The sequence below is a fragment of the Schistocerca americana genome, chromosome 6 (genome assembly GCF_021461395.2).
Source record: "Schistocerca americana isolate TAMUIC-IGC-003095 chromosome 6, iqSchAmer2.1, whole genome shotgun sequence".
Lineage (NCBI taxonomy): Eukaryota > Metazoa > Arthropoda > Insecta > Orthoptera > Acrididae > Schistocerca > Schistocerca americana.
Genome location: NC_060124.1, coordinates 157,224,879 through 157,251,501, shown reverse-complemented (window position 1 = coordinate 157,251,501; position 26,623 = coordinate 157,224,879). Strand labels below are relative to the sequence as shown.

The 26,623-nt window shown below is 38.7% G+C and overlaps 1 protein-coding gene across 5 annotated transcripts in view; it reads left to right on the top strand.

Annotated features, from left to right (window-relative positions):
• The window catches only part of LOC124619931 (polycomb protein Sfmbt-like), a 297,358-nt gene that overhangs the window by 126,107 nt on the left and 144,628 nt on the right, over nucleotides 1–26,623 (top strand). Inside the window, exon 1 of one of the 5 annotated variants that reach the window (XM_047146578.1) lies at nucleotides 26,208–26,309. The exons of the other annotated variants lie outside the window; for them this stretch is intronic. Coding sequence (XP_047002534.1) covers nucleotides 26,292–26,309 — 18 coding nt within the window. The 5' untranslated portion in view covers nucleotides 26,208–26,291. Of the gene's footprint in view, nucleotides 1–26,207; nucleotides 26,310–26,623 lie in introns of those variants that run through there. 5 annotated transcript variants of the gene reach the window in all.

Below are 26,623 nucleotides of genomic sequence, written 5' to 3'. Positions count from 1 at the left end.
TCGAGAGGGGTCACTCCTCACTGCAGGTGTGACGAACACTGATGACTAGAATGTGTGGAAGAGACTTCTTGATATGGAATGGGTGGCAGCTATCGATGTGGAGGTTCTTCTGGTGGTTAGTAGGTTTGTTATGGATGTAGGTAGCCGTCTCTGAGGTGGTGGTCAACATCTAGAAAGGCTGCTTGTTGGGTTGAGTAGGATCAGGCGAAGCAAATGGGGGAGAAGTTGTTGAGGTTCTGGAGGAATGTGGATAGGATGTCCTCACCCTTGATCCAGATCACAAAGTTGTCATCAGTGAATCTGAACCAGGTGAGGGGTTCAGGAGTCTGGATGTATATGAAGGATTCCTCCAGATGGCCCATGAATAATAGGTTGAAGGTGTTGGTCAACAAGAGCAGAGATTCTCTCAGTGGGGGTATAGTAACTGGCCCCCATGGGGCATCCTGGGGTGGTTAGGTTTATGGACTTTAGAAAGCATGTAGAAGTTAGAAGTGCAAGGAGTCCCATACATCCTCCCACAACCACCTACTCTTGTCCAGTCACAAACACAACCTATCCCGTCAAAGGCAGGGCTACCTATGAAACCAGTCATGTTTCTACAAACTGTGTGGGCATAACAACCAACAAGTTGTCTCTTGGCATGAATGGCCACCGACAAACTGTGACCAAGAAACAAGTGGATCACTCGGTTGCTGAGCATGCTGCCGCACATAACATCCTTCATTTCAATGACTGCTTCAAAGCCTGTGCCATATGGATACTTCCCACTGACACCAGCTTTTCTGAATTGCGCAGCTGGGAACTTTCCGTGCAATATATCTATAACCTTCCTGGCCTCAGCCTTTATTAGTCATTGTCCTCACCCATCCAGCCTCCCTGTTCTCATTCCAGCACTATACAGCCCTCATTCCACCATCGCACCCAGTATTTCTACTTCTCTCCTTTTCTGCTACCCCCTCCCCACCTCTCCCCTGCCCACTGTCTAACTTTCTGTCTATTTATAGCTGCCCTTCCCTCTATCCACCTCGTCTCTTCGGACTCCCCAGCAGCACTGCAGTGTCCACCACCCCTACCCTACTATCTCTCCCCTTTCCTGCCCCAGCCTCCTCCTTACCCCCACCCAGTCGCCAATTCCATCACGCACTGGTGTTGCTGCTCGCATTGTGGCTAAAGTCGCCTGAGACTGCAGAAGGTCTTATGTGCCGAAAGCTTTATTTGTGACAGTCTTTTTGTTGTGCCTGTCTGCGCCTTAGCATCTCCGCTGTATGGTTAGTGGCAATTTTCCTTTTCTTAACATTGTGACATTCCGTCCTGGATTTTCCGTTGTTTGATTTATATAATTTAGTTGCAACAGAGTCCTCAGATGTGATAAACTTCTTTCAAGAAATAAGTTTCCTGCATTGACTGTTTTTATTTCCATTTTTTTTTACTTGTGCTGTAATGAATATTTTGGCCACAGCTCTCAAATCTGGCCAATCAGGGACTGCCCACGAAATGTTGTTACTGTAACACAAAAGATGTGCAGTTAATATTTTGCCGGGGACTGGCTATGCAGCCAAAACATTGTAGTACACAGAATAAAAATGAAATGGAAGTGAACACTGGGCAGTGCGGGAAACTTAATTTTTTCCCTCAAAGGTGTTTGCATGTATTAGAAGGAGAGTTAATTTGGGAAAATTGTAAAATTACAAGAAGAGAAGATTTGGCCAAAACTTATGTTCAGGAGCAAAAATTTTGCCACCACTGATAGCAAAAAAAAGCTAGTCCTAGATTTTGAAAATGTTAGTCACTGCAGGAGGGGGGGGGGGGGGGGGGGGACCAGCTTGGGTACGATGAGGGCAGACAAAGAGCTTGCTTTTAACACCTGTACTGTAAGAACTGTAGTGTGTAAATATTCATGTATTTAATTGAAATTTCTGATGAGGTATGCTGTCCTATAGTTTAAAAGAACATTGAGATTTTTTTTCAATGTCTTTGACCAGAGATTTTGTGGCTGAAACACTTTTACAAGTTAGAGTGTAGATTTATTGAAACACTCAACACATGAAATGCATTGGTGCTAAGAATCATTACTTGGACCTATTGTACTGGTCAAATACTTTGGTGCTATGCCGAGACCAGTGAGCCACTCCTCAGACATAGCAACAGCTTCTTGTGGTGCAACATACGTACAAAGTTGTTGAGGTAACTTTTTAATATTTGGTTTGAACTAATTTATTGACTGTAGAAAATGAAGAGCACAGAATATGTGACACATATAACAACAACATTTAAAAGCATAAACTCAAGATTAGAACAAGTCAGGCTCTTTTAATCATCAGAGGTTAATACATATTGAGAGACTATAAGCAGTATGATACAGAACTTCCGTTTTTCGCTCCACCTGAATTCTATGTAAATGTAGTCTACAGCTTTATGTGTTCCCAGTCATTGTGACAATTTTTCAAACTTTTGTGTGCACAAAGATTTTGTAAAAAGCCAGCTTACTGATTTTCTGTAGTGACGTGCTTGACATCTTATTTTCCTTTCAAACATAAGTCTTCAACAAATTTATTCTTAAAATCTTTGTGTTTTACTCCTTTATATTCCTATTTACAAAGATAGGCCATGCAAGACTGACAGTGTACACAAATTATAGTTTTTGGACTCAAAATCATTAGCTTTATTCCCAAGAAAAGTTTTAAATCCCCAGAATACTTCATTCTGAATTTACTTCTTAAATCTGATTTGAATTCTTCAGTGTTCATCATATTACCTAAAATGTTAATGTCATTTACATATAACAAACATAAACCTTAGTGTTTAAGTTCCTGTAAGTATATAGACACACATCAGCACTGTTTTGAACAAAGCCTACATCTTTAACAAACTTGTTAAACACTAAATTCCAAGCTCCTGAAGCCTGCTTTAAACAATAAACTGCTTTGTTTAACTTACCTACACTACCTGGTTCTACATTAAATTTTGCTGGCACACTTACACAACTTCTTCATCTAAATTTCCCTGAAGAAAAACACTTTCTATGTCAATTTTATGTGCAGTCCATTTTGCACAGTTCGTAAGAGTGAAGAATGGTCTCAGAGTTGTCAGTCTTGCTACAAGAACATATGTTTCATGATAATCAAACCCTTTTCTTTGAAAACAACCTGGAGTAATGTGTCTGGCTTTACAACTACCAACATTGCCTACATTATCACCTTTCACTTTAAAAACCCACTTATTGTCAACAGCCTTCCTGTATTTAAGTAATCCTCGTACTATCGAGGTCTTGTTTTCATTTATTACCAGCATCTCGTTTGCTACAGTGTGAAGCCATTCTTCTTTATCCAATATACTGTAAATGTCACTGAAAGTCTCCAGAAGATCCTGGACGTACATTTCTACATTTAATGCTAATACACCATAGTCTTCCATCCACACCAGGCATTTTCATTCTTTTGCGCTTCTCTGGGTTTCAGGAAATTTAACATCAACTTCATATACTCTTGACACAAAGTCTTTTCTTTAATCATTTACGTAGTCTTCATCAATGATTACCTCATTGTTTGCAAAGGACCAGTCTTCGTTATTAAAATAAAGATGATTTCCATCAAACTTGATGTCTCTTCCAATTCACCTTTCACCAGGACACCATAGCTGATCTCCATTAACACAATATCTATGATGCTCTTATTTATTCTGCAATCAAACTTTCCAGTAATCATTTCTGCTGGACATTGTAAACATGCTACACAACCAAACGCTATCAGTTTTTCCAACTTTGGCATACAAGCAGGAACTGTCATTTTTAATGCACATGTTGGTGTCCTGTTCATCAGGTAAACAGCCCCGTTACTGCTTCTCGCCAAAATGATTTTTTAAGTTTACTGTTCAACATCATGCTGTGACCCTTGTCTACAATGTTTCTATTCATGTATTCACTGTCTGCCCCCGGTAGCTGAGTGAGTGGTCAGTGCGACAGACTGTCAATCCTAAGGGCCCGGGTTTGATTCCCGGCTGGGTCGGAGATTTTCTCCGCCCAGGGACTGGTTGTTGTGTTGTCCTAATCATTATCATTTCATCCCCATCGACATGCAAGTCGCCGAAGTGGCGTCAAATCGAAAGACTTGCACCCAGCGAACGGTCTACCCGATGGGAGGCCCTAGTCACACGACATTATTTTATTTCACTGAATCTACTTTTTGTGGCATGTATCTCATTATTAATTCATACTGGATTTCCTTCTCATTAAAAATGTTCTTCCATCTCATTTGACAAATATTCATCTCCATTATCACAGTAGAATCTACTCATTCTTCAAATTGAAATGAGCAGTTGCCATCTGCTGAATTACAGACACAGATCACTAATGTAGATTTGTAGTAGGAGTTTGGAACATATTCTGTGCTCAGACATTATGAATCACTTAAAAAGAAAAAAAAAAGATTTATTGACAAATTCAACACAGATTCAGAAAATATCATTATTGTGAAACTCAACTAGCTCTTATTCTCATGAAGTAATGGGTAATATCAACAGTGGATATCAGATTCATTCCTTATTTTTAGATTTCCAGAAGGCTTTTGACACCATTCCTCAAAAGCGACTTCTAATAAAATTGCATTCATAATGAGTATCGTCTCAGTTGTAAGATGTATTTGTGTTTTCCTGTCAGAAAGATCACAGTTCATAATAATCGATGGAAAATTGTCAAGTAAAATAGAAGTAATATATGATGTTCCCAAAGGAAGTGTTTCAGGCCCTCTGTTGTTCCTGATCTACATAAACAATGTAAGAGACAATCTGAGCAGTCCTCTTAGGTTATTTGCAGATGATACTGTCATTTACTGTCATGTAAAGTTATCAGATGATCAAAACGAGTTGCAAAATGATGTAGACAAGATCTCTGTAGGGTGCAAAATGTGGCAATTGACTTCAAATCATTAAAAGAATGAAATCATCCACATGAGCACTAAAAAGAATCTGCTAAATTACAGTTACATGATAAACTGCATAAATCTAAGTGCTGTAAACTCGACTAAATACTTGGAGATTACACTTAGAAATGACTTCAGTTGGAATGATCATATAGATCAGGCTGTTCAACTGAGCTCCAGGCAGCCGGAGCAATCACTGCGGCAGCTCGGAGCCCACGTGGAGGGGGAAAGCGAACTCACTGCTCCCTGGCCGCATGCAGCCGCAACTGACGCAATAATCCGTGTTCAATGACAGCTATGACTAGCCGCGGGAGCCCTGTATCTCTATTGGAGGATACCTTTTTATTCATTGGGAGGGGTGGTCGTCCGCAATGTCTTGTATGTCATAAAGTATTTAATTCTGCGAAGAGGTACAATATATGACGACATTATACACGTCTTCACGCAGCACACTACGATCAGGTAGAAGGCATTGCACGCAGAGAACTGGTAGCCATGTTTAAAAACGACATACCAGGAGATGTAAGTTCAAAAACGGTTTCGTAATCCGGAGGGTATCAAAATATGCGACATACGAGGGTTGTTTTTTAAGTAAGGGCCGTTTTTATTTTTAAAAAAAGATACAAATACTTTTGTAAAAAAACTTTTATTTTCTGATTGTACACACTTTTACCTATTTTTCTACATAGTTGCGTTGTTTATTTAAGCACTTGTCATACCATACAACTAAGTTTTTAATTCCCTCTTCAAAGAATTCGGCCGCCTGCTCCGACAGCCAAGAGTTCACGGCCGCTTTCACTTCGTCGTCGTCATTGAAGCGCTGCCTGCCAAGATGGTGTTTCAGGTACCGGAAAAGGTGAAAATCGCTAGGAGCAAGGTCGGGGCTGTATGGTGCATGGCCCAAAACTTCCCAGCCAAAAGAATCAATCAAATCCAGAGTCTTTTGAGAGGTGTGAGGCCTAGCGTTATCGTGCAGGAGCAAAACTCCTTTTGTCAGCATGCCGCACCTTTTGTTTTGAATTGCACTGCGGAGCTTCTTTAGAGTTGCACAGTAGGCATCTGAGTTGATTGTCGTTCCTCGTGGCATAAAGCCCACTAGCAAAACACCGCGCCGGTCCCAGAACACAGTTGCCATAATCTTGCACTTTGACAGCGTCTGTTTGGCTTTGATCTTGACGGGTGAGGTTGTGTGTTGCCATTCCATTGTTTGTCGCTTGCTTTCGGGAGTGATATGGGATACCCATGTTTCATCTCCAGTGACCATTTGACTCAGCATGTCATCCCCTTCTTCCTCGTAACGAATCAAAAGTTCAATGAAGTGGCAAATCTCTTCCCTTTGTGGTCCTCTGTGAGAAGTCTGGGTACCCACCGAGAACACAGTTTCTTAAAGTTTAGGTTTTCAGACACAAATTTGTACAAAACCGATCTTGAAACTTGTGGAAATTCCAAAGAAAGAGTGGAAATTGTGAATCTTCTGTCCTCACGAATCTTTGTTTCGACTGCAGCCACCAAATCATCAGTGATCACAGAGGGCCGGCCTGAGTGTTCTTCGTCATGGACATTTTGACGGCCGTTTTTAAACTCTCTAACCCATTGGCGCACTTACCTTCACTCATTGCATTCAAGCCATAAACTTCTTTTAACTGATGATGAATTTCTGCAGCTGATAGGCTTCTCGCGGTCAAAAAACGTATCACTGACCGTATCTCGCACGCGGCAGGCGATTGAATAATCGTAAACATTATAAAGTAGCACAGTGATGCGTACACGTCAGCTACAGAGCTGCAACTTGCATCAGTGTGAACGGGAAGGAAGCCGGCAAGTGGCTTGTTACGGCGTCCGCGCGAACTATGGAACTATACATGCGAACGGGCCTTACTTAAAAAACAACCCTCGTAGTTCATGTTTTGTAAAGCGTTTATTATTTTCAGGTGAATGAGAGCGGAGAAAACACTACTGAATCTGCAATTCGAGCAAGCTACATGGTCACTCACATCATTGCGACAAGTGGCAAGCCATTTTCGGTGGGACCACTCATAAAATCGTGCATGGTAGCAGTTGCAGAATGTTTGTTTCCAATGGAGGTGCAGGCAATTGAAGGGGTTTGCCTGTCGAAGCAAACAATGTCTCATCGAATCCTGGACATGGCAGCGGATTTAGAGACACAGCTCAGGAAAAAGGCGGAGAGCTTTGTTGCATTTTCACTAGCGCTTGACGAAAGCACTGACATATCGGACTGTGCTCAACTTGTAGTCTTTGTGCGTGTTGTCGACATGGAGCTGCAAGTAACTGAAGAACTCTTGGGTGTAGTACCACTCGATTACACCGCAACAGGACGTGACATTTTTTAAGCTGTTTGTGAATCAGTGGACAATATGAATTTGCCATGGGATAAGCTCCATTCTGTAGCAACAGACGGTGCACCACAAATGATCGGGCGTCACCAAGGTTTTGCTTCTCGTTTGAAAAATAAACTCGGGGACGAATTCGGGAAAGACATTTTGACTCTTCATTGCTTTATTCACCAAGAGGCACTGTGTACTGAAACAGTAGAGCTAGGTGGTGTAATGAAAGATGTTGTGAAGTGTGTGAATTTTGTGCGGTGTCACAGTATGAATCATCACCAATTCAAAGGATTCCTGAAAGCTATGGAAGCGGATTATAGGGATATACCTTACCACAGTACAGTTCGTTGGCTGAGTAGGGGAAAAGTTCTTGATGTTTTCTTTGCCATTTGTGAGGAGATATCCCTTTTTCTCGAAATGAAAGAGGAAGAAATGCGTTGTCTGAAAGATATAAAATGGATATCAGACCTGGCGTTCCTAGCTGATATAACTATGCATCTGAATAATTTAAATCTGTCACTAGAGGGCAAAGGGCAGCTAATCATTGACATGCACGACCAGATCAAAGGGTTCATGGAAAACTTACATTTATTTGAGAGGCAGATGAGTAATGGACATTTAACGTTCTTCAGTCGTCTTACTTCTTTAAAACTAACTGAAGGTACTACTTTCGGCGATTACCAAGCAAAGTTAAAGCTGCTCATCACGTCGTTTGAAACAGGGTTATGAGACCTCACTAGTTTGAAAATGGAACTTAAGGTGTTCAGCACTCTTTCTTCAGTTGCCCCTGATGACTTGTCACCGTCACTTCAATTGGAGATAATTGATTTGCAAAATTCAACTTTGTTGAAAGAGAGGTACTACAACACATTGCATTTGTCACGATGGTATCGTTCATTACAGCAAAAAACATTTCCCAAGCTTCACAACAATGCCGCTCAGATCATGTGCATGTTTGGATCTACGTATTGTTGTGAGCAGCTTTTCTCAGCAATGAAAACAGTAAAAAAAGTAAGGAACGATCGTTTCCTCAGGATGCAACAATGAAGGCCATCCTCTGCATTAACGCTGCAAACACTTTGACGACTGATATTTCCGATCTTGTAATGAAAAGAAAATGTCAAGCTACAGAGGCCCAATAAATTTAGTATGCAGTTTCTTGTGAAACAGTTGTTTCTTATTTATTTCCTGAACATCGTATTTCCTGGTGTAGCATTTCACCACGTCTTAGCAGCTAAGAGTATGAAGTTGTCAATCTTGTAAGAAGCAGCTGGCGCATCAAAACGCTTGCCTTGCCGCCTGCCTCAGCCAGCCGTGCCACGTGACGGCCCACTTGAATGGTCACAGCGAGCAACACGGGTCCCTGGAGCAGGGAGCGCTCCACAGCTCACAACGGAGCCGATGAGCTGGAACAGCCTGATATAGATAGTTTTGGGGAGAAAGCGAACCAAAGACCGTGATTTGCCAGCAGAACCTTTAGAAAATGCAACAGGTCTACTAAAGAGATTGCTTACATATACTTGTCCATCCTCTTCTATAGTATTGCTGTGCATTGTGAGATCCATATCAGATAGGATTGATGGAGGACATCAAAAAGTTCAAAGAAGGGCAGCCTGTTTTGTATTGTCGCAAAATAAAGGAGAGAGTGTCATGGATATGATACACGAATTGGGGTGGCAGTCATTAAGACAACGGCAGTTTTCCACTGTGACAGGAATTTCAGTCACCAACTTTTTCCTCGGAGTGTGTGAATATTTTTTTGACATTCACCCACATAGGGAGAAATGATCGTCAAAATAAAATAAGAGAAATGTGTGTTGTTCATTCTTCCCGCACGCATTTCAAGAGTGGAACAGTAGAGACGTAGCATACAGGTATGAATCTTCCTGGCAGATTAAAACTGTGCGCCCGACCGAGACTCGAACTCGGGACCTTTGCCTTTCGCGGGCAAGTGCTCTACCATCTGAGCTACCGAAGCATGACTCACGCCCGGTACTCACAGCTTTACTTCTGCCAGTATCTCGTCTCCTACCTTCCAAACTTTGCAGAAGCTCTCCTGCGAAACTTGCAGAACTGACACTCCTGAAAGAAAGGATAAAGCGGAGACATGGCTTAGCCACAGCCTGGGGGATGTTTCCAGAATGAGATTTTCACTCTGCAGCGGAGTGTGCGCTGATATGAAACTTCCTGGCAGATTAAAACTGTGTGCCCGACCGAGACTCGAACTCGGGACCTTCGCCTTTCGCGGGCAAGTGCTCTACCATCTGAGCTACCGAAGCACGACTCACGCCCGGTACTCACAGCTTTACTTCTGCCAGTATCTCGTCTCCTACCTTCCAAACTTTACAGAAGCTCATCTGCGAAACTTGCAGAAGTAAAGCTTTGAGTACCAGGCGTGAGTCGTGCTTCGGTAGCTCAGATGGTAGAGCACTTGCCCGCGAAAGGCAAAGGTCCTGAGTTCAAGTCTCGGTCGGGCACACAGTTTTAATCTGCCAGGAAGTTTCATATCAGCGCACACTCAGCTGCAGAGTGAAAATCTCATTCAGCATACAGGTAGTTTGATGAACCCTCCGCCAGGCACTTAATTGTGAATTGCAGAGTAATCATGCAGATGTAGATGTAGTTTTATACACTTCAACGTATTGTACTACTTCAGATTTATTCAGTATCACATATACAGCTGTAAAATGAGTATAATCATCTATAAATTTAATAATTGACCTCAATCATTAGATGCAGAAGTAGTAGGACCCATGACATCACTGTGTACGAGCTCCAGGGGATGTTTTGCTTTTGTCCTCTTCTGATTGTGTGGAAGTTTTAGTTTGTGTGCCTTCTGTGCAGGTGGTGTAAAACTGTCATGTCTTCACATCTTTAGTGTTCACTCCTTCCACATATTTTGGAAAAACATTCAGATAAGTATAATCCAAGTGTTCTGATCTTTGATGTTAGATTTGCTGTGTTTTAGTAAGAAATGTTGTGCAGGGGTTTCAGGCGAATTTCCAAATGTTCATTTTTGCCTCTTGTTCTTTACGATGACAACATCCTTTCCTCTTTGATGCCATGACTCCAGTCTGTGCACTCACAGTAAGTTTTGAGCTAGTCTAGGAACGTATAAAATATTTTTAATTTTTAATCGAAATTGGCACTATCTTTCTGTTGACAGAGCTGACAACATTCATCTCATCAAACTGCATTGTTTTCAATACATATCCAGTTTTTGCAATGTTAATCACTAATGGTCTTCCGCACATTTACACTTTATCAGTGTCTTTTAAGTCATTCAGAGGTCACTCACACTAGAATTCATATACCGTGAAAGTGATTGATTAAATGCATGCATCCAAACTCCCAGAAACCTCTTGTCGCAGTTTACTGAATTTGCAGAGCTTTCTTGTTTTTGTTTTATTACGGTCAGCTCTTTTGTTCCAAATTCACTGCAGTTATGATGTTTGAAGCTGTATTGTTTTTCATCACCTGGACTGTGCTTGTCACTTAGAATCTGCACATTTACTTTCGTGATCTGTAAGCCTATTTTTCACGAAGTTTAACTTCACCAGATTTTCGGTAGATAATGTCTTGATTGCAGTTGCAGTGTTATCATATTCTTGTGGCATTGTTAACAAAAGATGACACATATCATCAGTTTCTTCAGCTGGTGCACCTGTCAACTGAAGACCACATAACATCTTATCAAATACTAAGAAATGCTCACTCAGTGTTCTTTTTGCTGGATTGAATTTCAATTGCAGTAATTACTTACATAGAAGTAACTGACAGTGATGCTTTTGCTTTCAAATATGTCGCCCATATTTTTTCACATTTGAAATGCACTGTTACAGTCTTTCTATTCCAATAAGCTGTCTGCTTTGTTTTATTATTCTGGAATGTCACTTTTGATCATATTTCGTGAGATTTTTGACTTATTTGTCTTTCTCAGCTTATTCGTCTTCCATGTCAGTGTCAAGAAACTTCACTAGGTCTATGTATTCCAACAAATTCAATTTGTCTAGCTTTCCCTTGCATTTAAAATGTACAGTTTCCAGAATTGTTTCCATCGAAAAGTGGATCTCAGTGTTTGCTTTCATATTCTTCTGACATTTTCTCGTTCCAAGCTGATGCATCAGAAATACAGAAACTACTCACACAATAGTCATATTTTAAACTTCTCACTATTTAATTTCTGTCTGTGGGTCTATAAACTGTTTAGATAATTGCTAGTAGAGTGTGGTTGCAAGCAAGAAACATTTAGTTGTCACTGATTTAATCACTGAATAAAATCAAGAACACACAATATATGGTACACATAACAATGTGTAAAAGCATACATTCAGAGAACGGGATGTCAGAGACACCTCATCATCAGAGATTAATACTGTGAAAGAAATGTGATAGAAAAACAATTAAAATCGCTCAAAAGAGGAAAGGCCGCTGGACGTGATGGGATACCAATTCGATTTTCACAGAGTACGCGAAGGAACTTGCCCCCTTCTTGCAGCGGTGTACCGTAGGTCTCTAGAAGAGCGTAGCATTCAAAAAGATTGGAGAAGGGCACAGGTCATCCCCGTTTTCAAGAAGATGTGCAGAACTATAGACCTGTATATCTAACGCTGATCAGTTGTAGAATTTTGGAACACGTATTATGTTCGAGTATAATGACTTTTCTGGAGACTAGAAATCTGCTCTGTAGGAATCAGCATGGGTTTCGGAAAAGACGATAGTGTGAAACCCAGCTCACACTATTCATCCACAAGACTCAGAGGGCCATAGACACGGGTTCCCAGGTAGATGCCGTGTTTCTTGACTTCCGCAAGGCGTTTGACACAGTTCCCCACAGTCGTTAATGAACGAAGTAAAAGCATATGGACTGTCAGACCAATTGTGTGATTGGATTGAAGAGTTCCTAGACAACAGAACGCAGCATGTCATTCTCAGTGGAGAGAAGTCTTCCGAAGTAAAAGTGATTTCAGGTGTGCCGCAGGGGAGTGTCATAGGACCGTTGCTATTCACAATATATATAAATGACCTTGTGGATAACATCGGAAGTTCACTGAGGCTTTTTGCGGGTGATGCTGTAGTATATTGAGAGGTTGTAACAATGGAAAATTGTACTGAAATGCAAGAGGATCTGCAATGAATTGACGCATGGTGCAGGGAATGGCAATTGAATCTCAGTGTAGACAAGTGTAATGTGCTGCGAATACATAGAAAGAAAGATCCTTTATCATTTAGCTACAATATAGCAGGTCAGCAACTGGAAGCAGTTAATTCCATAAATTATCTGGGAGTAGGCATTAGGAGCGTTTTAAAATGGAACGACCATATAAAAGTAATCGTCGGTAAAGCAGATGCCAGACTGAGATTCATTGGAAGAATCCTAAGGAAACGCAGTCCGAAAACAAAGGAAGTAGGTTACAGTACACTTGTTCGCCGACTGCTTCAATACTGCTCACCGGTGTGGGATCCGTAACAGATAGGGTTGATAGAAGAGATAGAGAAGATCAAATGGAGAGCAGCGTACTTCGTTACAGGATCATTTAGTAATCGCGGAAGTGTTACGGAGATGATAGATAAACTCTAGTGGAAGACTGTGCAAGAGACACACTCAGTAGCTCGGTGCGGGCTTTTGTTGAAGTTTCGAGAACATATCTTCACTGAGGAGTCAAGCAGTATATTGCTCCCTCCTACGTATATCTCTTGAAGAGACCATGAGGATAAAGTCAGAGAGATTTGAGCCCACACGGAGGTATAACGACAATCTTTCTTTCCACGAACAATACGAGACTGGAATAGAAGGGAGAACCGATAGAGGTACTCAAGGTACCCCCTGCCACACACTGTCAGGTGGCTTGCAGAGTATGGATATAGATGTAGAAATGATAAGGAGCTTGATATAGAGTTGCTATTCCTTGAAAATTCTGTTCTATAACAATTTCCTAAAATCGGCAATATGCTCAGTCCATCCCTCAGATGATGAGTAACAACTTTCAAGCAACAAAATCTGTTTGCAGGGCAGCGCTTGTAGTGCATTGTATTCTAACGTCTTTTGTTTTGTTTGCAGACATGAAAGAAGCATTTTATCTCGGTTTTAAATGATAATGGAACAGTTGCTTTGTATGGAGTCAAAACTGTTTTCTTACCTGATTGTGCAAAGATTTTAATGTAGAAATAATATGTAACACCATAAGCTGCTGTTTAATTTATTCTTCAATGTGCAACAGATTTCAGTCAGAGACCTGGTGTACAAAAGTCATGGATACAGAAAAATTTCATGTGAAAAGAGTGTTTGAAAACTGTAGTGAAAATGGAGTTAATATCTACATGTTTTTGTTAACAGCAGGCAATACATATATACTTCTAAGAAACTACAGAATCAACCAGCTGCACACATCAGGAATTACAGTAAATAATTGTAAAAATTTATGTTTACAGCTGCAGAAATACTCTTCAAAGATACTTGTAAATAGGACTCAAAACGTTAATGATTAGCATCTGTTTTATGGTTTTTACAAATTTTAATTGCACTGCCCACACTGATTTAAGAAATGGGCTTAGCGCCAAAACACAGTACTGTAAATACATTAAGTCTGAAGAAAAACAGTCAGAAATTTGAATGAGATTTTATCTTATGCTTTCGTGTAACAAGTAATGTTAAGTACCATTATTGTTGTGCTGTACAGTCATTAACTTCCATTACATGTAGTTTTAATTGTAAGGTATTGCCTCATGGGCATGTTTTGGAAATTATATGGTTTGATTCATGAATGAAATTGTTAATCCCTCAGATTAAACAAACCTGTGACATTTGTGCTGCCCTTCACTGTATTTATTCAATAACCCCTGTTAGTCCTATCTGGCCAAGTCCCACACACTTCAGTAGTATTCTAGAACCGGTTGGATGAGTGATTAGTAAGCATTTTCCTTTGTAGACTGATTGCACTTCCCCATTATTCTACAAATAAGCTGACGTATACCACCTGCTTTATCCATGACTAACAATGAGAGATCCCCAACAGTGCAATCGCTTAGTGATACTATCTGTACGATGATGTAGGTTTAGGTCCTAGGTATTACACAATGCAGCCATTCACCCAGGCGGGCCCTCATTTGCAAATAATTGATGAAGGAAAAATTGGGAATTTTGTGTGACATTCAGTAGCAGTAAAAGTTCTGTTGTATGATGTGATTGTGTGGTGTAATGGTTATGACAACAGTTTCATGAGCCGAATGTTGTCAATTCTAATCTTGTCAGGCGCACATTTGTTTTTATTTATCTTGATTGAAGTAATTTCAATAATTATTTTTATTCAGTTCATTGGTTTAAATGTAATTTTTTTATTTCTGTTCCTTTGTCACATCATTTTAATCACCTTATGAACTTTTCTATTTGTTTCATTTTTTTGTTATATCATTCTTGCTCCAATTGGAATTTTTATGACTATGAATTTAATGATATTTATTCATTATGATATTCAGTTATTTGAAAATTCCAATCTATCATTTAAAAAACAAAAGACAAAATAATCTATTTATATTTGTGCATTGGAGTGAGGTATGTGTTTTTGTTAAAAGATGTTTCTTTTCTTGGTAAATACTTATTGCACTATGGACAAAACAATGCAGATGAAAATTTAAGTGAAAGACGGGTTTACAACTTTATAGCTAAAACAAAATTCAAGCAAAATGGGAAGTAGATATAATGATAGCAATAATATGGACAAAAAACGGGTGATAAAACAAAAGAAATTAAATCGAAATTCATACATAAAAGTAATGAAAAATATATGAACAAAGATTCCAAGTGGAGAAGGATTGAGAGGGAAAAAAATGAGAGCAATGAAGAAGTTACTATGATTAAAATTATGTGACAAAGGAGTGGAATTAAAAAATTACATTTAAACCAATTAATTGAACAAAAATAACAATGGAAGTAATTTTGATGAAGATTTTAAAAAAGAAAAATGTGTATCTGACAAGATTCGAACTGATAACCTCTTGCATGTGGAGCCTTTACCCTATCCATTACACCACACAATCGCTCTATTTTCTGTAAATTTTTAAACACAAAATTAACACAAAATTCCGAATTTTTCTTTCATCAATTACTCTCAAATGGAGGCCCACCAGTGTGAATGGCTGAAGTGTGTGTGATACCTGGGATCTTAACTTACATCACCATATAGATAGTTTCAGAAATGTCGAATGCATCGCTGGGGACCTCTCCTTGTAAGCCTATGTCATCCATTCCATTTCATATCCCTCCAGAGTGTTACACCCAAGTGTTGTATGAGTTGACCGATTCCAACAGTGACTCATTGATACTATAATCATAGGATGCTACACTTTTTTGTCTTGTGAAGTGCAAAATTGTACATTTCTGAACATTTAGAGCAAGTTGCCAATCTCTGTACCACGTTAAAATCTTACCAAGATCTGACTGAATATTTATGTAGCTTCTCTCACATAGTACTTCATTATACAAGGGTCCTTTTTGTTTCCAACATCCGATAGGCTATAAATAAAAGAAAAGTTCATAGAAAACAATTATTTTATTACCAAAAGTTTTGTACACTTACAGTTACTTTTCAACATAATCACTGAAAAGATTGAGATATTTATCGTACATGTGGACAAGCTTTGCAATACCCTCTTCAAAAAATGTTGCCGCCAATGATATCAAATGAGCAATGACATTATTTGAAGATCTCTGTTGGTTTGGAAGTGCTGTCCTCCTAGCCACGGCTTCAGTTCAGGGAAAATGTGAAAGTCACTGGGTGCCGGGTCAGGACTGTACGGCAGATGTTTGAAAATGTCCCATTGACATTGTTCAAGGAGCCATTGGGTTGTGCCAACAGTGTGTGGATGAGCGTTGTCATGGATCAACACAATTTCTGAACTCAGCATTCCTATTCGCTTGTTTTGAATTGTTCTCTGCAAAAGTTGTAAAGTTTCACAATAAGCACCTACATTGATAGTGGTTCCGGGCTGCATAAACTCTACAAGCAACACACTTTTTGGGTCCCAAAACATGGTAGCCATAACCTTTCTCTTGTTGAATATTTGTTTGAATTTTTTTTGTTTGTTTCGTGAATTTGGATGCATTCATTGTTGTGATTGACTTCTGGAACTTCCATAGACAAAGCAGTTATGGTGAACCTACGATTTTCTCTAACCATTTTGTCAACTCGTTCAACAAGGTCGGTTGTAACGACAGACTTGTGTCCTGGACCTCCTTCATAATGCACATCATTTTGGCCATCTTTAAACTGCTTTCAGCACCATTCACACACAACACCATCAATCATGAAGTTATTACCGTACACTCGGCTCATTCTCCGATGAATTTCTGCTGCACTGTTCCCTTCTGCTTGCAGAAACCGAATTACATTTTGTAATTCACACTTGGCCGGAGCAACAATGATGGCAGCCATGTTTACATGTCTGTAGTGCAATGCAGACTGATGCCTTGAGGTCAGCAATGGCGGAGTGTGTGGTGCGAGAGTTTCCCAGTAGCCTACAGCGCATATCCACTTTCTGCCACTTGCATAGCTTCTATACTAAGTGATCAGAGGTTGGGGGGAGGTGGTGGGGGAAGGCCCTCATAGATAATTGCATCATCTGCAAAAAGGCTGATTTTAGTATTAATATTGTCTGCAAGGTCATTAATATGAAATATGAACAGCAAGGATCCCAACACACTTCCCTGTGGCACACGCGAAGTTATTCTACATCTGACATGACTCACCATCCAAGATAACACACTGTGTCCTCCGTACCAAAAAGTCCTCAATCCAGTTACACATTTCACTTTATACTCCATTGACAATAAGCATAGACTTGGTACTGATCAAATGCTTTTATGGAAATCAAGAAATACAGCATCTAGCTGATTGCTCTGATACAAAGCTTTCAGTATGTCATGAGAGAAAAGTGCAAGCTGGATTTCGCATGATCAGTATTTTTGAAATTGATGCTGGTTGGCATTGAGGAGGTCATTCTGTTCAAGATGTCTCATTATTGTTGAGTTCAGAATATGTTCTAAGATTCTACAACAAATTGGTGTCAAGGATATTAGACGGTTGTTTTGTGGATCACTTCTACTACTCTTCTTGTAGACAGCTGTGACCTGTGCCTTTTTCCAAGAACGGGGCATGGTTTTAGATTATAGTTACAAGAGTGGCTAACTCAGCTGCAAATTCAGTATACAATCTGACAGGGATTCCATCAGGCCCTTGAGTTTTGTTCAATTTTAATGATTTCAGCTGTTTCTCAACACCACTGACACTAATACTTATTTCGCTCATCTTTTCAGTGATATGAGGATTAAATTGGGGAAATTATCATGGGTTTTCTTTTGTAAAGGGACATTTGAAAACAGACTTAAGCATATCAGCTTTTGCTTTGCTACCCTTAATTTCAATTCCTCTCTCATTCACTAGGGAATGGACATTATCTTTGGTGTGACTAACAGCCTTTACATACAACCAGAATTTCTTTGGGTTTTTTGAAAGCTCACTTGACAGTATTCTATTACAGTTGTCAGTGAAGGCATCATGCATTGCTCTCGTGACAACCAAACATGTTTCATTCAGCATCTATCTATAGCTCTACACTTCGTTTTAAATCTATTATGCTGTAATCTCTGTTTCCTTATGGTGGCTGTGTACCATAGAGGTTCTCTCCCATTATGAACTGTTCAGCTGGGTACATATCAGTCCATTGTATACTCAACTGTTGTTTTAAACTCTAACTAGAGTTCCTCTACATGCTCCTGCCCTTTGCTGAATGTTTCTATTTCCTCAGTGAGATATGACACTACTGATTTTTTATCTATTTTTCTGAATATATACATCTTTCTGCTTGGTGTAGTTGTCCTTTGTACTTTGGTAATCACTGTTGCCACAACTACATCATGGCCATGATACCAGTTTTGATGTGAACATCCGCAATGAGGTCTGATCTATTTGTTGCCATTAGATCCAACATATTTCCATCGTGAGTGGGGTTCCCAACTATCTGTTCTCGGTGGTTTTCAGGGAAGGCACTTAGAAGTTTCCCAGGATGTCTTACCGTGCCCACCACTAACAGAACTGTAATGTTCTCAATTAATTGTTGGATGATTAAAGTCTCCACCGATGAATACAGTGTGATCGGGAAACTTTTGTACAAATGAAAGGAGGTTTTCTCTAAAGTTTTCGCTTACATCGGGAGATGAGTCTGGTGGGCAATCTTTGATGGATCCAATTATCATTCTGTGCTCACCCGTAATACTGACTGTTGCCCAAACAATCCCACTTGCAGCTTCAATTTCTACCTCACTGGATTTGAGTTTCTTGTCTACTGCGACAAATACACCATCTCCATTTTCCATTTGCCTATCTGTTCAAAATACACTTAAATTTTCCCCAAAAATCTCACTGCTGTCAATTTCGGGTCTCAACCAGTTTTCCATACCTAGTATTATGTGAGCTTCATTGCTGTTCATGAGCGCTTCAAGCTCTGGTATTGTCAAGATACTCACAAGCACGAACAGTGCCTGCTTCAAAGTGAAGTTAAACTGATAATTTCTTTGTTTGTACATGTATCGGATTGTTTGACAAATCTGCAGCTAGATAAGAGCGTGTTTGACAAACAGGTTTGGCTCATTTACAGTGACTTAAGAGCGAATTTCAGAGTAATTATGTGTATGGAAAGGATAGAGTGCTACTCACCATAAAGATGACATGTTGAACTGTAAAAACAGGCACAACAAAAGGACTGCTACACATTAAGCTTTCACCGAAAGCCCTCATCAGAAAAGGAAATCCTACCAGCATTCCCATAAGTAAGCGCGCACGCACACACACACACACACACACACACACACACACACACACACACACACACACACACAATCGCTGTATCTGGCTTCTCAGGCCTGAGCGTGGCCTGAACAGCCAGAGATAGCAGTGAAGTGTGTATGAGGTGTGCTTGCTTGTGTGAACGAATTCCCCCCACTCCACCCCACCCCCCTCTCCTCTGCCAAAGACTTTGGATGGAAGCTTAATGTGTAACAGTCTTTCCATCGTGCCTGTCTGCAGTTTTTGTGTGTCATCTTCATGTTGAGTAGCAATCTGTCCTTTAAATAACTGTTGATATTCCATCTTGGACTTTCATTGTTAGAGCAATTATGTAGATGGAAGTGCAAATTTACCCCAAAATGGTATCCTATGTGCTATCAATGAATGCAGATATGGACAGTGAATGACCCCAAGATTGAAATTATTCTTGTGGCAAAAGTAGAAGTGTATTAGTAGTAGTATAAGGGGCGTTCAAAAAGAAATGAGCCGGAGGCATAATTGCAGAAACCAGTACCTGTATGTTGGAAGTATTGACCCTGGCTGTTGAGATACTTGTCCCACTGTGACACAAGGCGGTGAATGGCTGTCTCATAAAATTCCCAGGGCTGCGATGTTAACCAGTTCTGCATGTACAGCTGGACGTCATCATTAGAGGTGAATCGTTTGCCCCTCAGAGCCTTTTGCACTGATTGCACTCAAGGTTAATGGTCTCAGGAGGAGTGGCACCCAGAGGTGAGGTCGACTTTTTGAAACCATCTATACGGTGATGTAGATTGAGGTCCAGGTGTCATACCCAGCATTCATTCATCCTGGTGGGACCTCATTAGCTAGTTATCAACAACAAAAAATTTTGGGACTTCATGTAATACTCTAAATCTTTGTTATACAGAGTTGTTGTTCAGTGTAATGGTCGTCACATGCAAAAGGTTCTGGGTTCAAGTCTGGTACTTTGAAATTTTTCATTTTAAATGTTAATCGAAATGATTTTGATCATTATCTTTATTCAGTTAATTGGTTAAAAATTATTTTTTTTAATTTCTCTTCATTTGTCTCATCTTAATCATCATTGTAACTTTTTCATTTGCTATCATTTTTCTTGCTATCATTCTATTTCCACTTGGGATCTTTGCTGATGTGATTTCATTTATTTACATTAATCTGTCATAATATTTAAATGTTTCAAAATATTGATCTATTTGTTAAAATAATGAAAGACGAAATAATCTATTTTTACTGTGCAGTGCTCAAAAATGAATTTTTCTTTACAACATGTACTTTTTTTATGGTAATCATCAAGCAGACATTTCAAACACAAGTTCTTATTGCACTACAGAAAAAATAACGGAGATAAAGATTTAAATGAGAGAAGGGATTATAAGTAAAAAAGGAATCCAAGCAAAATGAGGAACATAAATAATGAGTGTAATAATATGGATGAACGTATAGGATGATAAAACAGAAGAAATTATATTGAAGTTAATACATAAGAGTAATTAGTCACTTGAACAAAGATTTGAAATGAAAAAATATGATGAGAAAAAAAGGAGAAAAAATGAAAAACTTAATACGTTGGAAAGTCCAGGATAGAATGTAACAATGTTATGAAAAGGAAAGTTGCTACTCACTCTATAGCGGAGGTGCTGAGTCACAGATAGGCACAACAAAAAGACCAAAAGACCATCACAAATAAAGCTTTCGGCCATTGAGGCCTTTGTTAACACACACACACACACACACACACACACACACACACACACACACACATATTCATGCAAACGCAGTTTGCAAGAAACCCACACAATTGCAGTCTCTATTGTTGACGAAGGTCTTAATGGCCAACAGCTTTATTTATGGCGGTCTTTTTGTTGTGTGTATCTGTGACTCAGCATCTCCACTGTATGGTGAGTAGCAATTTTCCTTTTCATAATACTGAAAAAGTTAATACGATCATTAAAATGACGTGACAAAGGAATAGGAAGAAATAAATACATTTGATCCAGTGAACTGAATAAAAGTATTAATCGTAGTCATTTCGACAAAGTTTAACAGACAAAAATTTCAAAGCACTTGAGAAAATTTAAACCCACAACTGTGTGCATATGAAGATTGTACCTTAACCATTTAGTTACAGAATTGTTGTTTACAACACCCCATTTTTAAAGCTACGGTATGTCACATGAAATTCTGAATATTTTCCTCTCTCTCTCTCTCTCTCTCTCTCTCTCTCTCTCTCTCTCTCTCTCTCTCTCTCCCCCCCCCCCCCCCCCCTCCCTCCCTCAATCTCCTTCTTCTCCATTTTTTATTATTTTTACTTGCAAATGGTGGCCCACCAGTGTTAATGGTTGCAGAATGTAGTACCTGGGAATCTAATCTACATCACCATCTATTTGGTTTCAGAAAGTCATTCCCACTGCTGGTTACATCTCCTCATCAGAAAAGTTGACTTTTCTGCAAAGTCATGCAACAAATTTCACAAGAACATCATTTACTGTTTCCTCTGTTCTGTTTGCTTGGTGTGATAATAATAGCTTTATTGTATGCAAATTGAAGTAATTCTGCCTCCTGACTGTAATAAAATTATAGATTTTTCTCAAAATGCAGCAAATAACCCACAATCAAACCTCGTGGAATGCCCATTGTAATTTCTCCCATGCATATGTGACATCCGTGTGTGAGTTATATGAACAGACTAACAGTATATTTCATAAAAAATTAGGTTCTCCAGCAAGAACTGTCAATTGATTATGACTGACAAGATGCCTTTACTTAGTTGGAATAGATTTCAGCTCTGGGTAGTGTATAATTAAAATCACTTTTCCTCTATGTGTGTGTAAAAGCATCCTCTGTGTGTGTGTGTGTGTGTGTGTGTGTGTGTGTGTGTGTGTGTGTGTGTGTGTGTAAAAACATGTCTCAATAGAACTTCACTTATTAAATCCTGACTTGGGATAGGTATGATATTCCATTGTTGTAAAGTTGGAAACAGTCCTGCAGTTCATTACTTGCATCATTTTCCAAATGTTTTTTGAGGTGATAAACTGGCTGGTAGCTGTTGATATTTGTAAATAGTGGCATATTTGAATGCCCGAAGTTAATAATTTACTACATCTATGTCTAAGAACATGTTTTGTAGGGAGTATGTAAGTGTCTTTTTTTTTAATTGTGCCTGTCTGCAACTTGACGTGTCTTTGTTTGTATGTGCATGTACTTTTTAGGGACTTCATTATTTTGATTATTTGAAAAGGAGATGCTACAGATACTTCAGTTTCTTTTAATTTTGTATCATTTCTTTTGTGCACTGTTTTACTTGGTTGTGAACAAATTGCACAAGTTAAGAACTCTGCTTGTAGAGTAATTAGGCATACTAAGTTTTTTGGTTACACAATTACCGGTTTTTTATGCTCACATTCTCTTCAGTAAAAGTAGTGTTGTAGCTTCTCTCCCCCTATCTCTCTGTGCTGTAACTGTATTTCGATGAGTTTGATTATATTGTCAGAGGCATCAGTTATATAAAAGATGTGAATTCTTTAGGATTTTTTACTCCTCTTAAAACAATAGTAGAGGGTGAAAAATGAACCCTGTATAGATAAAATTAGAAACATCAAATTTACTTTGGCAATGAAAGAGGGCAGACAGGAACATTTTCCGCAGTTGACTAAATAGTAGCGTGGTCTTATTGAAGACCAGCAGGTGACTGAATAGTTGGTCTGAAGAATTATCCAACACTCTGAATGTAACATTTCAGCTCTGACATTTCAGATGGTCAGTGGAATGGTGCCCATGCCCATGGACCGCTTGCAGGATGGCAGCAGTATGGAGATTTGCAACTGAACTGCCATATCAAATAAACAGCTGTTGCAACAAGATTGTAAGCTATGGTTTTCACTAGGGACAGGGAAAAAACTTTATATTTTATGGCCAAATTCAGTGTTATTTTTTTTGCCAAAATCAGAGTTACTTTTCGCCGAGATCAGTGTTACTGGTATCTTTTCTGCCAAGGTCGTTGCTGTTTTTATCAAGGTCAGTATTTTTTCCCCCCAATTTGGTGCTTTATTTCCAAATTCAGTGTCTTTTTTTCCAAATGCAGCGTCATCTTTTTGCCAAATATGGTGTCTATTATTTTTTTCAGAATTTGATGACTACTTTTTCAAAATTTGGTATTTATTTATTTATTTTACTCATTTTGGTGTGTATTTTTTTCTTTCAAAATTTGGTGTCTATCATTTTTTATCTTCAAATTCAGTGTCATTTTTTGCCAACATAGGTGTCATTTTTTTTCCAACTTCAGTGTCACTTTTTGCCAAATTTAGTGTCATTTTTAGCCATGTTTGTTTTTGTCAAATTCTTTGTAGTTATTTTTCCAAAATCAATGTCACCTTTTTGCCAAATGCAGTGGTTGTTTCGCCAAACTCAGTGGTTCTGCCAGATTCGGTGTGGGATCGTTTTTGCCAAATTCTGTGTGGGTTTTTTCTGCCAAATTTGGTGTGGAATTTTTCCTGCCAAATTCTGTGTGTTTTTCCGCCAAATTCAGTGTTGTTTGCTTTGCCAGATACAGTGTTTTTTGTCAATTTCAATATTTTTTTGTGAAATTTGATGTTTTGCCAGATTCTGTGTTACTTTTATTAATGTCTGTGCTATTTTCAACATCACATGTAAGTTAGTAACGTGGAAAATAAACTATCAATTTAAAATCGTACTCAAACATGAGCCTTGAAGAGATTAGAACTATTAATTATTGCTACTATTGCTAAACAGCTGTTTCATATGTATAACATTTGTATGCAGCAGAATTAGAAATTTCGTGGTATCTCATAAAAATTGCCAATTTGCATTACCTCTCTAAAAACAGCAAATCCCACATTTTTTTCACTCTATCGTTTTCCTGAAGTTTTCCAGTCCCTACTTATCTCAGATATTTTCCTGGAAGCGGGGCTATGAGTGATGGTGCCACTTTCCAGTTTATCTCACAGCTCACCATTGTGTAGCCCATGTCAGCTCATGTAGCAAGAAACAGTTGTAGGGATCAGCAGTTTAAACGCCTATTTAGTGACGAGAGTAGATTCTCCCTTGTTTACTTGCAAGTGTGGTGTCAACCAGGAGGGTGACAGCTATCAGAATGTCTTTGGCAAAGATATACAGCATCACCTGCAGGCAACTTGTTGTGGAAAGCATTGAGCCTACAATGACTGTACACATCCCAGGTATATCAGGGAACACTGAAGAGTTCAGAGCACATTCTGTTCATTCTGTTGCCACTCCAACATAAAGGAGGTGTGCTCTTCCAGAATTAACAGTGCTCTCAACATAATCACTTGTCGCCTCCCATGTTGAACATGTGTTGTATAAAATTATATGATATTTGCTTTGGGGCAGGGTTACCACCAACATTCCTACAAGAATTGTGTCAGTGAGTGTAAGCATAATGTGGAAAACATCTCGAGATGTTGCCTAATATTTCAAAGCGTATATTGGTGTGTGATTGCAGGACTGCATTATAGGCAGAGGACACTGTTACACAATAATTTCACTAACTGATACAAAATTTTTCTGTAGGTGACCAACTCTGTGATAATGGATATTTACAATGTGTGTATGTTACCAGTATTGTGTGAGAACTTGTTATTCTATAGAATGCCTGGGAAACCTATGGAATGCCTGATGATTTAGGAAAATTATTAAATATAAATTTTTATGAAAATGTTACATACTTTTCCTAGGCATTAGACAGAATGACAAGTACCATATATGCAGTGTTAAAAGGACACCAAATGAGAAGCCTCTATTAATTAATAAGCATTTGAAACTGAAAAAACAAAACTACAAAATAAAGCAAAGCACAGGATATTCTTACCAGAAAACAGTGAAAGCAAAACTGAGATTGAAGTACTTGTTACAGTGAGTACTCACTTTTCTTCTTCACAAAAACATTGACAGTTTTGACGTTCGATTTTACACATTCTGTTAATTACCTAGGCATTCTGTAGAATGCCATATTTCACCCAATGCCATTAACATATATATCATTAAAGTTTCATTCATGTGGTGCCACTGCTTCAGGGTGTTAATTTTTGTTTTTCCACTGGTATATTGTACAGCACTGTTGCCAGTATGAATGTACTTTCACATAAATACTTTTTCTTTTCAGATACTCCATTACGTGGTGCTTGTGATGTTTTCCTGTTTAATAACTGTTTTTCAGGACAACTGTTCTTAAAAATGAATACAGACTTAAGAAAGATGTATTGAATTTAGTTCTGGCATTGAGCTCATTGTCTCCAATCAACATTTTTAAAAGCATCCTGTTTTGCAGTTGCTTATCATTCTCTCTATTACTTTAATTGTTTCTGAAATGTACTTAAAAGCAAGTTATGGTATTTGACTAACTGCGTATCGTGATCTGAAAATCTGTTTGCCACAAGATAGGTATGTGTGTTTTAGGTTCATAATATTGTCTTGACACGCTTTCAGTCAAATTACTATTGTTATGAGCTATTCAAGTGCAAACATTCATGACTGCTTAATCGTAAGCAGCTGTTATCATACTTATACCATTGTTTCTTTTAAGAAATTTCAGATATTACCTTTCTCTTTGACAGACAACTTAATTAGCTGAATATTTCTTTTCTTTTTTTGTTCCTCCTTCCTTCCTTTCCCTCCTTCCTACTTACTTCTTAAAGAAAAATTCCCAATGTACTCATGGGTACTGGTATTCAATACCAGATACAATTTTTTTTCCAATATTCACAAGCACATGCTTCTGTATCTGTATTTTTACTTTTTTAAATATTTACTTCAAATTTATAAAACTGAAATTCAAAATACACTGGTGTGCAAAACTTGAGTTTGATAGTAACTTTCACACAATATGGCACTGCTAAGTAACATAGCTTGACGAAACTTAGATGATACATAGAAAGAACTACTGCAGTATAGCACAGAAATATCACTTTTATTCAAGTGTCACTGAAGTCACTGTGTTTTATGATGGTCCCATGGACATTTAAAAGGCGGGACACGATTCTTAATAGGATGTGTGACTACTGTGAACAGCATTAAGGATGGCAAGAAGTTATTGTGATAGGGCATTCCATTCCTCGACCAATGCAGTTCATAACTGCTGCATGGTCATTGGTGCCTGTGGATGTCCTGCAATTTAACTCCTAAACGCGTCCTGCACATGCTCGGGATTCAAGATGGGCAGGAATGGACAGGTCAGTTCATTTTTCAAATATCCTCTCATTACAAGAGCTTCTCCAATTATGCTGTTTGATACAATCGCGTATTGTCATCCAGAAAAATGAAATCAGGGCCAATTGTACACTTAAAAAGATTCACATGGAGGAATGCAGTTCCACAATATCATAAAGGTGAACGGAATAGTTTTTCTTTCATGGTCTATGAGAAATAATGTGAGAATAAAGTTTGTTCATATCTTAAAGAAAACAATATAACTTTTTGTATGATGAAAATATTATTTAGTTCATTGGCATCTCTTACATTTTAAACATTATACCTATTGTACACG